At 40.4% G+C, this 16293-nt stretch overlaps 1 protein-coding gene across 3 annotated transcripts in view; it reads right to left on the bottom strand.

The window, feature by feature from the left end:
* The window catches only part of ACER3 (alkaline ceramidase 3), a 152392-nt gene that overhangs the window by 49755 nt on the left and 86344 nt on the right, over window positions 1-16293 (bottom strand). For 2 of the 3 annotated variants that reach the window (XM_023209344.1, XM_023209343.2), the window contains exons 3-4: window positions 12673-12725; window positions 5449-5501 (exon numbers count right to left, since the gene is read on the bottom strand). In XM_023209344.1, coding sequence (XP_023065112.1) covers window positions 5449-5501; window positions 12673-12725 — 106 coding nt within the window. Of the gene's footprint in view, window positions 1-5448; window positions 5502-12502; window positions 12631-12672; window positions 12726-16293 lie in introns of those variants that run through there. The other variant, XM_023209345.1, reaches the window with a different exon arrangement.

Here is a 16293-nt window from a genome sequence, read left to right as displayed (position 1 = left end):
AAAATAAAAAAGACTGATAATACCAAGTCTTGGCAAGGATATGGAGCAAATGGAATTTTCATATATTGCCAATAGAATCATAATAGGGTGCAACTAAATTGAAAAATAGTTTGGCAGTTTCCTATAAAGTAAAACATATACTTACCATACAACACAGAAATTCCACTTCTAGTTATATAACCAAGAGAAATGAAGTCATATATCCATACAAAGACTTGTTAACAGGTGTACATAGTCCTTTTATTTATAGTAGCCCCAAACTGGCAACAACCTTAATGTTCAACATTGGTAAACAGTATAAAATGGACTACTACTAATGATATATGTAACAACATAGATGAATGTATTCATCAGAAGTAATTGGCAAATTAGTGCCCTCAAAAAATATTACACTGAATAAAAGAAGCCAGTTACAAAAGAGTACATATGGTATAATTTCTTTTATATAAAATTCCAGAGCAGACAAACTAATCTATAATTATAGAAAGGAGATCAGTGGTGGTCTGGAGGCCAGGGTAGGGGTCAGTATTCACTGTAATGGGTCAGAAAAGAATGTTCTAAAGTGATAGAAATGTTCTGTTTCTCTTTCTTGCCATAAGGGTAATGGGTACATAGGAGTATACATTTGTCAAGACTCATCAAACCATACACTTAAACTGGGTGCATTTAATTCCATGTAAACTATGTGTCAATACAGTGGATTAAAAATTATTTCACCCCTTTCATTTCCTTCTATGTGTCACTTAAAGCGTACTACAGCAGGGTCTTTCTGAATGGGGGAATATGAGCATAAATAGATACTGCAGAAGATTGCCGAGGAAAGATTAGAATCAAGAGACATGCTTTTTGAGAAACAAAAGCTTTGCCAATAAGTTTGTTTTATAAACAATTAAATCATTTATTTTAATCTTCATGGGGAATTTATAAGTACTATAACCTTCACTTTTACAAATGAAGGAACAAAGATTAAGTGACTTATTTAAGCTCATTCAGTTACTAAATATCAGAGCTGAAAATTGAACTACAGTATCAGTATCCTTATCTTCTAAGTAATATCTGCTGTTCCCTAGTATTAACACTGTTTTTTCTTTCTTTCCTTCCTTCCTTCCTTTTTTTTTTTTTGAGACAGGGTCTTGCTCTATCCCCTAGGCAAGAGTGCAGTGGTGACACAATCATAGCTCATTGCAACCTCGACCTCCTGGGGCTCAGGCAATCCTCCTGCCTTAGCCTCCTGTGTAGCTGGGACCACAGGTGTGCACCATCATGTGAGCTAATTGTTTAAATTTTTTTGTAGTGACAAGGGTCTCACTATACTGCCCAGGCTGGTCTTGAACTCCTGGGCTCAAGCAATACTCCTGCCTCGGCCTTCCAAAGTGTTGGTATTACAGATGTGAGCAACTGTGCCGGGCTCTTAGCACTAATACTTAAGAGTTCTTTGTACCCATTATATGATGGTTATCTGATTCAATATAGTCATAATTGCTAGCTCAAGAATATCTTCTCCTAAAGATATATAAACATCAGAATAGTTTTTAAAATATGTTATTAAAGGAGTTTACCTTATTTTTTTAGAACAAGGTGATAAACTATGGATCGAGAGCCAATCTCTTGGCCTGAGCCTGTTTTTTTGTTAGTTTGGTATTGTTTTTTTTTTTTTTTCTTGAGAAAGGGTCTCCCTCTGTTGCCCAGGCTGAAGTGCAGTGGCACAATCATGGTTCACTGCAGCCTCAACCTCCTGGGCCCAAGTGATTCTCCCACCTCAGCCTCCCAAGTAGCTGGGATTATAGGCATACACTACCATGCCTGGCTAATTTTTTAATTTTTGTAGAGACGAGGTCTCCCTATGTTGCCTAGGCTTATCTTGAACTCCTGGGCTCAAGCAATCCTCCCACCTTGGCCTCCAAAAGTGTTGGGATTACATGTGTGAGCACTGTGCCCAGCTAAACCTGTTTTTAAAATAAACTTTTACTGGAACAAATGAGTCATACTCATTTATTTACATATTATATGTGGCAGCTTCCAAGCTACAGCAGCAGAGTTGAAGAGCTGCAACAGAGACTCCTGTCCCACAAAGCCTAAAATATTTACCATCTGGCCCTTTACAGAAAAAGTTTTCTGATCCCCGTTCTACATCTTTTTTTTTTATGGGGGGACAGGGTCTCACTCTGTCACCCAAGCTAGAGTGTAGTGGTGCCATCTCAGCTCACTGCAGCCTCTACCTCCTGGGTTCAAGCGATCCTCCCACCTCAGCCTCTCAAGTAACTGGGACTACAGACACACATCAACCATGCCTGGTTAATTTTTTGTAGTTTTACTAGAGACAGGTTTTCACCATGTTGACCAGGTTGCTGTTCTATATCTTCGTACCTAACTTTGAAATAGGGCTTGATGCCACATGAATCATAGCAGCTAGATGGGCATTCTTACTTTGATTGTTTCTGGATAAAGATCCGTCTTAGTAAAGGTAAGAGCCAACAGTGATATAGTTGCTTATAGCTAACTAAAAATAAAAGAAAAAAACCCTTTCAATTACTTTAGTGTGTACCATTAACTTTGAGAGAGGTATCAGGAAGTAGAAGTCAGATATGAATGGCTTTAAATTGTGGCTCCACCACTTAAAAGTGTCTCAGGATCCTTAGGGTGTTGCTTTTCTAGCTGGAAACCTCTGTGGCTGGTGGCACCTTTGCCAGAGTTTTGTTCTGGCCCACTGGGCTCATTCTGCCCACTCGATCTGGCAGGCTGCACTTGGCTCATGCTAACAGCCTGGATCCCATGCCTGCTAAGGGGAAGCCAGGCATGGAGCTGTGAGAGGTGTGTGAATGGGCAAGCTTGGGGTCTGATCACTGTGCACAGTCAGGCACACTGGCTGTTGTAGCAGGGCGGGCAGCTTCAGAAACCAGCAAAGGCACTGTCTCCATGCAAGCCTGTGGTTTGATCAGATACACCGTAAGCATCTTCCACTGTGGGCACCCACATCTGGACAAGGGGAATGCTTGGTGCCTGGAAACTTGGAGCTGCTCGAAACCACCAAGCCCCAAAAAGGGTGTCACAGCCCTGGCTCACAGAGCCCCTAGGTCTGGGCTCTCCGAAGGGCCACAGCTCTTCTCTCCTTCTCATCGCCTGCAACATGGCAAGTGTGGGAGAGGGATATGTTTCAGCCCTGTTTGTGTTACATCTCTTTCAGTCCACCATTTGGCAAGTCCTAAGTTCTTGTCCTGCATCCAGGAAGAATGAGGTATGTGGACAACTGAAGGGTAAGCCAGGTGGAGAGGAGCTTTATTGAGTGACAGAACAGTTCTTGGGAGACCCAAAGTGGGTAGCTCCTATCTGCAGGCAGGTCATCCCAACGAATGTCCAGCTCTCAGTGGAGAGGGGACCCAGAGTGGGTAGCTCCTATCTGCAAGTGGATTCTCCAGTCATCTGCGTGAGTCTGGCTGGGTCTAGGGTTTTTATGGGCTTAGAAGGGAGGAAGTGAGTTCTGACTGATCCATGGACGGCCATGGGAGGGCTTGGAAAAAGCACTATAAGTTATCACTGTGGGCCACAGACTCCACCTGTAACTGACAGCCTGGCCCCCAGGCTTCAGGCTGTCCCCGGCTTGAAGGCATAGCTTCACTGGGGACTGCCCCTTGCTGCCCAGGAGCCTGTCTGCCTCCTGCTGCCATCAACGTATGGCCCAATTGCCCAGGCTGTTCTTGTAGAGGGGTGCCTGCAGGCCCATGCCAAGCTGCCCTCTTTCCCCGCCTCGGCCTCCCTCCCATGCTTGTTGGTGCCCGAAGTCTAGAGAGGGCTGAGGTGGCAGGGGGCTGGCATGTCAGCACCACCCCAAGCACATGCACACCTTGCCAGGTTACGATAGCACCTGGGCTCGGTCACAGCTTTGCTCTGTCTTGGAGTGGGTGCTGGGAGCGGAGAGAGGCCAGGCAGTGGGAGCAGGCACTTTCAAGCCTGCAGGGGCAAGGGGCTTCCTGGAACTCCAAGAGCACAGGGATGCCCAGGTCCAGAGCTGTGGCTGGGCAGCTGCAGCTATGCCCAGGAGTGTGGGGCTCCTGCCCCACCAACTCAGTAGGGGACGGGGTTCCCACCTGTTCCCTGCCCCCACCAGCTCTGCCTCCCCTGCTGCAGCCAGCATCTTTGCAGTGGCTGCTCTAACTGGGCTGCTGCTGCCCTCAAAAGCCTTGTTACTAGGGCCTGACTCAGGCATGTGGGTCCCCACATAAGCTAGTAATTTTTTTCCCCTCCAAACACATATTCTTAACATACTTGTCCAACATTTAGATAAGGCTGATGCTGCAGGATAATGGGTAAAGGAGGCTTTCCTCTCATGTTCCCAGTGACTTAGCTAGAGCCCAAACCTGCATACCCTAACTTACTCAAATAGAAGACCTATAGCTAACCTCAACCACCCTCCTTAGAAGGCACATTATTTGATCATGCAGTACAGGAAGGGTCCCACTTCTACACTTCTTCCACATACCCAGGCAGCCTATCGAAGTGTTCTTCCAACCTCTCCTTGAGAGGAATTATGATCATTGTAATTTTCTCCATCATGATATATTTCCAGGGATATTTCAGTGTTCCTTAGAGACTGTTTATCTGGACAGTGGTCTGGCTGGTATGCTTTTAAATCAAGCTCTGTTTTTGTCCATAGACAAGTTACTACATTTCTCTGTGCTTTACTTCCTTGTCTATAAAATGGGGACAATACCCATTTATCTTGCATAGTTGTTGAGAATTAGAGATGGCATTATACACTGCCTAGCACAGTACAAAGTAGACAAATATTAGCATTTATTAATGTTACTATCATAATCATTTTTATCTTACAAGATTGATTTTTTCCCTGACATTCAGAAAATGCAAATTAACTTAATAAAGTAAACCGAATATAATACAGTAAGAGAACTTTTGGATTGGGAATGGCCTGTAAACTGTTTCCATATTTGTAAATAATCAATCAAAATAAGTATATTCTTGAGAGCATTTAATCTACCTTAGAATAAGAAAACAAGTGTCTATTTAAAAGATAACTTCAAACAAAAAGGAGATTAAGTTGACATGATCACTATACAACTAGAAGTGTACCTCACTTTTCTGTAAGCTTCTTGTTAAACTATATTGTAGAATACAGAAACTTTATCTGAAAACTTTTATGGCATAATATGAAAATCTTTATCTAAATTTGTATACATTATTCACTTGGGAAAGGCAAATTATGCAATTTAAGCTATTTAGAGTCTATCTAAATTGGCTACAGGGTTTTGAGATCACAAAAGTTAATAAACAACATTATTATAACTTCCCAGAAATTATACTCTATTTAAAATGTATAATCTTCTACACTATTATAATATTCTAGTAACATAAATGTATCAGTTATATTAATCCACTATGAGGTAAATATAAACTTTTAAATATATCAAACAATGAAATTTTAAAAGTACTTACATGCAGTACACAAATATGCAACAGCTGTATATCATTGGGAGTTCATCCAGTAGCTATAAGAAACAAAGAAAGATAACAGGCTTGAATATCATGGAGCAGCAATTATTATGCAAATCAAAATAAGACATTAAAATGATTAAGATTTTCAGCTCTTAGATTAGGTACAGAGGCTCACACCTGTAATCCCAGCACTCTGGGAGGCCAAGGTTGGAAGATCGCTTGAACTTAGGAGTTTGAGATCAGCCAGAGTAACACAGTAATACCCTGTCTCTACAAAAACTTAAAAAAAAAAAAAATCATCAGGGCATGGTAGTGGCATGTGCCTGTAGTCCCAGCTACTTGGGAGGCTGAGGCCAAAGATCGCTTGAGCCTGAGAGGTCAAGGCTGCAGTGAGCCATGATTGCACCACTGCACTCCAGCCCGGGCAACACAGCAAGATCCTGTCTCAAAAAAAAAAAAAAAAAAAAAAGGTTTCAGCTCTTATTTCATTTCTTTTACTAATTCTTTTTATGTATTTATCATCAAATTTACTCTGAGTATGTGTGTGTAGTTTACTGTTTTTGAACAAACAAGGTTATTATCCAAGTGTCCTAATGTACATACCTAAGCAGGGTACCTGACTCACTATTCCTGCAGGGCAGACTTGTCATTGCGCTGCTCATATCATCTAGTATTACAAACTATGATATTGCACCTCCAGAAAAAAATGATGTCCATCATCTGTAGGTCCATAGGTCCTATCAGTATACTTTTGCATTTCCATCCTTCCTATATCACCTTAAATGGATAAAGTGACTACTAACATACATAAGAAGAGGTATTAATGACCAGGGAAATAATTTTATTAATCCAAGTAAAGTATATCTCTGAGAAATAACATTTACTATTATTATTAGCAATGATAATAGTAGTAGGAATAATAATTACAGCCATTATGTGTTAAACTGCAAAGTAGACACTAAGCTAGGTGTTGTAGATACCAATCTTACAGAGTTTATTTATCACTAGATACACATTTTATTAATTCTTTAATTAATAAAATGTACACTATATGCCAAGTAATGTGTTAAGAGCTGAGGATACAATTATAAGACACAGTCACTGCCTTCAAGGAGTTCACATTCTAATTAGAGGTTAAGGGAATAAAAGCATAGAGTAAGGATTCCAACAAAAGGAGCACACAAAAGCCAAAGAAAGTGATGGCAGGAATGAAATGAAATGGGGTGGTGGAGAAAGGCATTCTAGGAAGTAGGAAGAGAGCTTATGTAAAGTGAATGATGTATTCTGGTAAATTATCAGAATTATGAAAATAATAGCATTTGTGCAAGTTAACTATTTTTAGTCATTAATTATTTATTTATTTATTTTTGAGACAGAGTCTTGCTCTGTCACCCAGAGTGCAATGGCGCGATCTCAGCTTGAATGAGTTCTGTGGATTACATGTAGTAATAAACCAATGTTAATTATTGATTTTGTTGGTAGTATTGTGGTTATGTAGGTGACTTTTTTTTTTAAGATATAACTTACATACCATAAAATTCACCCCTTTTTTTTCACTCCTTCATACAACAGTAAAAATTTATATCCCTTCTCTTCTTCACTAATTAAGTTTCAACAATGTTCGGCTTTCAGTTCTTCACATTTCTTTCCTACCACAGGACCTTTGCATGTGCTGTTTCTTCTACTTAAGCTTCTCCTCTTCCCCCAGTCCCCCTTTACCTTAATCACTTCTGGATATTTTTCAGGTTTCATTGTATGTGCCACTCCTTCACCCTAAGGATCCTGAGATACTTTTAAGTGGTGGAGCCACAATTTAAAGCAGTTCGTATCTGACTTCTACTTCCTGATACCTCTCTCAAAGTTAATGGTACACACTAAAGTAATTGAAAGGTTTTTTTCTTTTTAGTAAGCTATAACCAACTATATCACTGATAGCTCTTACTTTTACTAAGACTGATCTTTTTTTTTTTTTTTTTTTTTTTTTTTTGAGACGGAGTCTCACTCTGTGGCCCGGGCTGGAGTGCAGTGGCCGGATCTCAGCTCACTGTAAGCTCCACCTCCCGGGTTCATGCCATTCTCCTGCCTGAGCCTCCGGAGTAGCTGGGACTACAGGCGCCCGCCACCTCACTCGGCTAGTTTTTTGTATTTTTTAGTAGAGACGGGTTTCACCGTGTTAGCCAGGATGGTCTCGATCTCCTGACATCGTGATCCGCCCGTCTCGGCCTCCCAAAGTGCTGGGATTACAGGCTTGAGCCACCGCGCCCGGCCAAGACTGATCTTTATCCAGAAACAATAAAAGTAAGAATGCCACCTAGCTGCTATGACCCATGTGGTGTCAAGCCCTATTTCAAAGTTAGGTAAGAAGATGCAAGCTAAGAGTTAAGTTACACCCTGCAAACCATAAGATCTTATTAAACAGATTTCTTTTCTTAACCCACTATAATGTGGCTTACTTTTCAAACGGACTTTGGTATAGCATCACATGACAAGGAAATCAAAGGACCTCCTGAGACTGTATTGTCCTGAGATAGCAATAATACAGGGTGGAGAAGAAATTCCAGGCAGCAATTTCCTATGACTTCAGAGTCTTTGGGCTGGTAAGATCCTGAAAAACAGGGTGTGAACCAAGCTGGCTAAGACCGATTGGATCCAACATGTCACTGGATTTGACCTAGGTTTCACCTAGGACCTCATTATGAGCTCATTAACGTACTAAATCACAAACCCAGCAGCATGCTGAAACAGGTCAGGGTCACTGGTCTCGTTGTCTAATGTGTTATCCGAGCTCGTAGTCTCACAATCAAGAAAATTAAGGAGTGTAGACACAAAGAATGAGGTTGGAGCAAAAGTTTAATAAGCAAAAGAAGAAAAGCTGAATTCAAAAGCTTTCATAAGAAACTGCTCTCATGTCTGTGTTTGAGGAATTTATCTATAAAACTGTGTGCATAACTCCCCTTTATCTATGTAGTTGTGGGTATGTCTCTAGATAAGCATTAAGTGAATTTTTTTTGTTTTATAATTGTGGGTTTGTTTAAAGTAAGCCCCCCTCCTCCCTGTGCAAGTTTCCATGGAGCCCACTGTGTACATGTCTGAAAGGGGGAGGACACTTTTCCTGGGTGCTCGCTAATCATACAAAGAACAAAGGGCTTCTATGCTGGACTTTTCCTGCCTTGCCTGCTTATCTGTGGCTTATCTGTGCAGGTGCACTGTAGCTGCGATTTTTTCAGGCAGGCACCTTACACAGTCTGAGTTTTTCTCCAAGCTGCTCTATCTTGCCTGTAGCTGTTGATTTTTCCAGCAGGCAGCTTTTCTGAGGACCAGCCTTAACTGTTTACCTAACTAATTTTTCCTTTTCTTCTCCTTCACTATGACAGTTCCAGGAATACCTATATTTGATGTAAAAATGGGTGGCACCACAGTTCTGATAAATTTCTACCTTTTTCCAGGAATTTTCAAGAATATTCCATTCCTTGGTTAGAGAAACACATAAAGGTAGCAGCCCCAAACCCCACTGCATGACATTCTCTCAAGTACATCTGCACTCCTTTTTCTTACCTTTATTCTTTGCAATAAATTTCTTTACTTTTATTATTTTTCAACTTGTCCTTGAATTCATTCTTGTGATGGTATCAAGAGCCTAGACATTGGCTAGGATAGAGGTCCACTGGTGTTTGGGGACTTCTCCCAGCCCATCAGTATCACACCATGCCATGGTCACTAATATTGGCTCAGAAAAAAGCCTTTAAAAAATATTTGACAGGCCGGGCGCAGTGGTTCACGCCTGTAATCCCAGCTCTTTGGGAGGCCAGGTGGGTGGATCACCTTAGGTCAGGAGTTCAAGACCAGCTTGGCCAATGTGGTGAAACCCCATCTCTATTAAAAATACAAAAATTAGCGAGGTGTGGTGGCGGGTGCCTATAACCCCAGCTACTCAGGAGGCTCAGGCGGGAGAATTGCTTGAACCTGGGAGGCAGAGGTTGCAGTGAGCCGAGATCACGCCACTGCACTCCAGTGTCACTCTGGGCGACAGAGTGAGACTCCATCTGAAAAAAAAAATAATAAGCCGGGCATGGTGGTACATGCCTGTAACCCCAGCTACTCAGGAGGCTGAGGCAGGAGAATCACTTGAACCTGGGAGGCAGAGGTTACTGTAAGCCAAGATCGCACCACTGCATGCCAGCCTAAGCGACAAAGGCGAAACTCCATCTCAAAAAATAACAATAATAAAAATTAAAAATAATAATATAAAATAAAAATATTTGACGAGGTTTAGTTTTTCCATTAACACATATAATTTTGATTTGTCCCATTAGTGATGATTAGGTTGCTTGATTAAGGTGTTTCCCACTAGGCTTCTCCACTGTAAAGGTATTCTTCCTCCCCTTTTTAAGTACTTGGTGGAAAGGTACTTTGAAACTATATAAACATACTCTTCAACATCAAACTTTTTCTTCATTTATTTATACTCATGTATTATTTCATTTAATACATCATTTATTATCTTAGTATGGACTCAGATTTCCCATATTACTCATCGGGTTATAACTATTATAACCCATTACCATTTATTTTGATGCTCAAATTGTCCCAGATTTGGCCAGCAGGAACCGCTTCAAGTTGGCTTCAGTGTCCTTTTGACATATTCCCATAATTTTTTAAGCCTTTCCATTTTTTCCGGCATAAAAAGATGATCTAGGCTGATATTGTCCTTTTTTTTTTTTTTTTTTTCTGTCCCAGCCCTTGGAATCAGCCCTGTTTCCTTTTAAAGGATGATTTTTAGAAAACAAGATCTGGATGCTAGATATATTCTTTGGCTTTGAAGTTCCCCATTCCCAGATCCTCTCATGGACAGAGCTTGAGAATGTATGTACATATGTGTGTATTAAAATATTTAAGTATGTATACATATATACAAAATACATATGCGTATCACATATTTTCACATCTATATGTCTATTACATATGTATGTGTTGAACATATGAGTTTGCACTGTTAACTCCAATTTCAATTTGTCACCACAGAGTTCATTCTAGTTTTCATCTTTTCCATGTTTGCGACTTTGTTCTCTAACAGTAAGAAACCTGGCTCCCATTGTCCTTAGTATATTTATTTATTTGATTAATTACCCTGTATGCAACATGGCTTCCATTGCTACATCTCCTTTTCCCAAGCAATGCCCTTCTCACTCAATTCAGGCTCCAACACTCAGTGCTGGGCTGCTGCTGCACCTCCACTTAGAAGGCCTCTCGACTCTGCTTGTGCTCTCAGATCCTGCACTGAGCCACTCTGCCATGTAGAAGTCACCCTCACCTTCCCAGGGTACCAAAATATGGCACAAAGCTGTCCCCACTATGTGGCACTCTCCCCGTCCCACTCAGATTCCAACCACATGTTAAATGACCTCCCCAATGTGTGAGGACACCCTCCTTATTCTGCACTGAGCTGTCCCCTTTGCATGGATACCTCTTCAACCCTGGTCTCTAATACCCTGTCCCTGGGCTGCCTTGATGTGCAAATACCCTCTTCACTCCTAATTAGGCTCTGACACCCTACACTGGACTATCCCCCTATGTTGACACTCTCTTTAACTGGCTCAGGTCCCAGTGTTCTGTGATGGATAGTCCCCACCCCATGTGGCTATCCTATAAGCCACACTCAGGTTTTGACACTCCAGTGTGGCTACTGAGCACTTGAAATAAGCCTAATCTTAACTAAAAATATATTGCAGGTATAAAATATAACCAGATTTAAAAATATGAAATACTTTATTCATAATTTTTTATATTGATTATGTATATATAATATTTTAGATATACTGGGTTAAATAAAATATATTATTATTATTATTCGAGACGGAGTCTCGCTCTGTCACCAGGCTGGAGTGCAATGGCACGATTTTGGCTCAGTGCGATCTCTGCCTCCCAGGTTCAAGAGATTCTCCTGCCTCAGCTTCCCGGGTAGCTGGGATTATAGACGCACACCACCACACCCAGCTAATTTTTGTATTTTTAGTAGAGACGGGGTTTCACCATGTTGGCCAGGATGGTCTCGATCTCCTGACCTCGTGATCCACCCACCTTGGCCTCTCAAAGTGCTGGGATTACAGGTGTGAGCCTCCATGCCCGGCCAAATAAAATATATTGTTATTTTCACCCATTTCTGTGTAGTTTTTTTCAATGTAGCTACTAGAAAAATTTAAATTACAAATGTAGCTCAGATTTTATTTGTTTTACTGTTCTAGAAGTTTCTGGATTAGTGATGGGAAATCAAGAGATCAAAAGACTAAGGACTTGACATATATGCCCTCCTCTGAGTAAGGATGGAAACTAAAAATCCTTGGCTAGCTCTGCAGGGGTGTCCAATGTTTTGGCTTCCCTGAGTCACACATAAAATCAACACTAACGGCCGGGTGTGATGGCTCATGTCTGTAATCCCACATTTTGGGAGGCTGAGGCAGGCGGGATCACCTGAGGTCAGGAGTTCGAGACCAGCCTGGCTAACATGGTGAAACCCCCATCTCTACTAAAAATCCAAAAGATTAGCCAGGCTTGGTGGTGGGTGCATGTAGTCCTAGCTACTTGGGAAGCTGAGGCAGGAGAATTGCTTGAACCTGGGAGGCAGAGGTTGCAGTGAGCTGAGATCGCACCACTGCACTCCAGCCTGGGCAATAAGAGCAAAACTTCGACTCAAAAAAATGAAAAATAAAAATAAAAATAAATTGCAAAAATACCTCATAATGTTTTTAGAAAGTTTACGAATTTCTATTGGGCTGCATTCAAAGCCATCCTGGGTCACATGTGGCTCACAGGTTGGATAAGCTTGCTCTAAAGTCTTGCTACCTAGAGGGACTCAGACCATTCAAATGGGTGCCACAGAAACATGAAAGAATGCAGGTATCTCAGAATAAGAATGTATTGTTCTGGTGAACTGATTGTGTCTTTTTAAGATGTCCCCATGTGACTGTTCTCTAATGCTGCTCTCAATTGTATATGCCTGCACAGAGATGGTCAAAAAGCCCTATACTATTTATACTTGTTTTCTTTATGGACTCACCTGCTTATTTCTTTACTTCACTTAGTCAGTTTGGATCCTCAGACTTGAAGTAAAAAAACTCCAGAGATTACAAATCCCATCTTTTAGCCATAGTTATGTGCTCTTTTCTCAAATCTGAAGTACTTCTGAATTAAGAGAAATAAGCATTTGTCAATTTCATCATTACTAACCTGCATTTCATATTTCAGAGTCATGTGGAAGCACCAGGATCCCATTCCTACCACTGAAATTAAACAAATGAAAAAAAATTAGCATGAAATTCTTTGTGCGTGGCCAGAGTGACCTGAGAAGACAATAAGACATTTCAAAGCATTGAGTTAAGGATAATGAAGTTTATAAAATCTAGCGGCAAGATATAGCTGACTCTTGAGTAAGTGCTATCATTGATGAAATTTTGGTGTAGAAAAGAAGTATTATATAAGTTCTCTTAAATTCCCTCCTACTAAGTGACTTACTAGACTAACAATATTCCATTGTTTCTGTAAAATGTATTATCTGATGCTCAGGATAAGTTTTAATGCACGTAGCTGGTTAGCTACTCCTTTGCACTTCTGTCCCAAATGGCTAAGGTGTATGCTTAGTAAGAGCTGGTCAGTTTGTTCCTGAACTTGTTGATGCCATTGTGTTTGGTTATCAAAACTATGACTGCAAAAAGAGTTGTTGCTTCTCCAAGAACTATTTAAAGTGCTTAAAGTAGACTCAATAAAAATGAGTTGCTGGCCAGGCACGGTGGCTCGCGCCTGTAATCCTAGCACTTTGGGAGGTTGAGGCGGGTGGACCACGTGAGGTCAGGAGTTTAAGACCAGCCTGGCCAACACAGCGAAACCTCGTCTCTACTAAAAATATAAAAATTAGCTGGGCATGGTGGCGGGCCCCTGTAATACCAGCTACTTAGGAGGCTGAGGTAAGAGAATCGTTTGAACCCAGAAGAAGGAGGTTGCAGTGAGCTGAGACTGTGCCACTGCACTCCAGCCTGGGCAACAAGAGCAAAACTCTGTCTCAAAAAAAAAAAAAAAAAAGTGCTAATAGAAATCATTGTTGAATTAGTTGTGGTTGGATATCTGTTACAGACTGGGTAAAATAGTAAAAATCTAAAAAGATTCTGTAGGCAGGGCACAGTGGCTCAGGCTTGTAATCCCAGCACTTTGGGAGGCTAAGGCCAGAGGATCACCTGAAGTCAGGAGTTCAAGACCAGCCTGGGCAACACAGTGAGACCTTATCTCTATTAATACATAAAATAATAATAATAAAATTAAAAACTAAAAAGATTCTGTGTTCATGTCCTAAGTTCTTCCCAAGTGCCTCCATTTTAAATAAACTATTTTCATTTTAGGGTTTTATAAAATGTTTGGTTTTTAAAGCAAAAAAGAGTAAGTAGAACTAAAATTAGGGTCTCTTATTCAATGGTCAATAATTGTCAAAGATTACATACAACAAAAATAAAACCTCAGGCCCAGCGCAGTGGTTCACACCTGTAATCCCAGCACTTTGGAGGCCGAGGCAGACAGATCACCTGAGGTCAGGAGTTCAAGATTAGCCTGGTGAAACCCCATCTCTACTAAAAATACAAAAATTAGCCAGACATGGTGATACACACCTGTAGTCCCAGCTACTTGGGAGGCTGAGGCAGGAGGATCGCTTAAACCTGGGAAATGGAGGTTGCAGTGAGCTGAGATTGTGCCACTGCACTCCAGCCTGGGTGACAGAGTGAGACTCCATCTCAAAAATAAAAAAATAAATAAATAAAAATTAAAAATTAAACTTCATGTATATATGTATTCAATAATTCTGTGCTTCAATATATCGAAGGTTTAATATCCAAAATTTAAAAAATTCTATGCTTCAACTTAAAAAAATTAACTGACCAAGTATCAGCCCCTATGACATCTAATAAAGCATTTTTCTCTGATTCAGTTTAGTTCAGAATTTACTGAGTGCATCCTATTTGCCAAATTCAGTTATAGATGCTGAGGTACAAAGATAAGATCCAGTCATTGGCCTTAATGAAACATATAGTCTAATGGAAGAGACAGGCAGATAAACAGACAGTGCCTGTACATGGAGATATGCGTTGAGTACCATGGAAGCACAGAGAAGGAACGCTTGTGAAGGAAATCCAAGAACGCAAGAATGATGGTACAGATTAAACTTAAGGACACATAGGACTTAGCCCAGCAAATGTAGTAAGTAGGGGTGTCATTAAATAACTTGTATGACACCACCTGAGAAAAATTTCAAACTATATGTTATTCTTGCCTTTAAAAAAGTCACTATATAGATTGTAATTTTTATTCCTCAAAATGAAATGAGGGAAATAAGACAGTTATTGCGCTCATCTCATTAGAGAAATAAGGAAGTGGGGTGGTTCGTGTCTTTTTTCCCAAAAAAGTAATTAGAAGGTACAAAGGTGGGTAAATTATTCAATGTAAAGGGAAAAAAATAAAAACCTTTAAGTTATTTAAAGTCACACAATAACAATATATTATGAAGTAAAAAAAAAAGTGAGATGGGATGATTATTCATCTTGGTAGAATGGCCACTTTATCATGCCTTACTCAAGGACTGTTTTTATCAAAATGTTTTCAAAGTGTTCTCTTGATACTGTTAAATTATATAGCATTAAAGGTCTGATTTTTTTCCCCTTGCTTTTGCTCACAGAGCCATTAAACATCTGACTTTTTAGAGATCTCTACAATTTATTTCCTTTCAACAATCTGGGTAACACATAAAAAAGTATTCTGATAGAAAATCTATTCTGGTGGCTACTCAGAGGTTTCAAATTGCTTTCAGGAGAGGGTAGCACTAGGTTTATTCCTCTTTTTCTTTGTTATTTTCCATTCTTTTAAAAAAAGTACTCTTCTGCAACTGACATTTCCAGACATTTAGAGTCCAAAAACATGTAACAGAACAGCATTTTTACTTTGCTCCTTTAAAGCAAACCACCAAGTTTTGCTGAAGTTGATCAGGTTTCTTGAGATACAATTCACATAGAATTAATTCAAAGTATAGAATTGAATTGTTTTCAGTATATTCAGACTTGTGCAAACATCACCTCAAGCTAATTTCAGAACATTTTCATCACCCCTAAAAGAAAGCCTATACCCATTAGCAATCATTTTCCATTTTCTCTCAACCCCTCCAGCCCTGGGCAATCAATCTACTTTGTCTCTACAGATTTGCCTACTGGGGACATTACATCTAAGTGGAATCATACATCATGTAGTCTTTTACGTCTGGCTTCTCTCCCTTAAGCATAATGTTTCCAAGGTTCATTTATGTCATCACATGCATCAGTGATTCATCCTTTTTATGGATGAATAATAATATTCCATTATATGAACATACCATATTTTACTTATCCATTCATCAGGTGATGGACATTGCTATGTATTGAATGTTTGTATGCCTGCCTCCCCAACTCCCCAGTTCATATGTTGAAGCTCTAACTCCTAATGTGATGGTATCTGGAGGTGAGACCTTTGGGAGTTAATTAGGTTTAGATGAGGTCATGTGGGGGTGTCCCCAGGATGGGATTAGTGCCCTTATAAGAGGAAGACACTGAAGCTTGCTTCTTCCCTTTCCACAGCATAAACAGAGGGAAGGCCATGTGAGACACAGCAAGAAAGTGACAGTCTGCAAGCCAGGAAGGAGATGTTTTTTGGTTTTGGTTCCTCACCAGGAACCAAATTAAATGCCACCTTGATCTTGGACTTCCAAGCCTCCAGAACTGTGAGAAATAAATGCGTGTTGTTTAAGCCACCCAGTCTATGGTATTTTGTTATGGCAGCCCG

The sequence above is a fragment of the Piliocolobus tephrosceles genome, chromosome 13 (genome assembly GCF_002776525.5).
Source record: "Piliocolobus tephrosceles isolate RC106 chromosome 13, ASM277652v3, whole genome shotgun sequence".
In the NCBI taxonomy this organism is placed as follows: domain Eukaryota; kingdom Metazoa; phylum Chordata; class Mammalia; order Primates; family Cercopithecidae; genus Piliocolobus; species Piliocolobus tephrosceles.
This window is presented reverse-complemented; position numbering and strand designations above follow the sequence as displayed.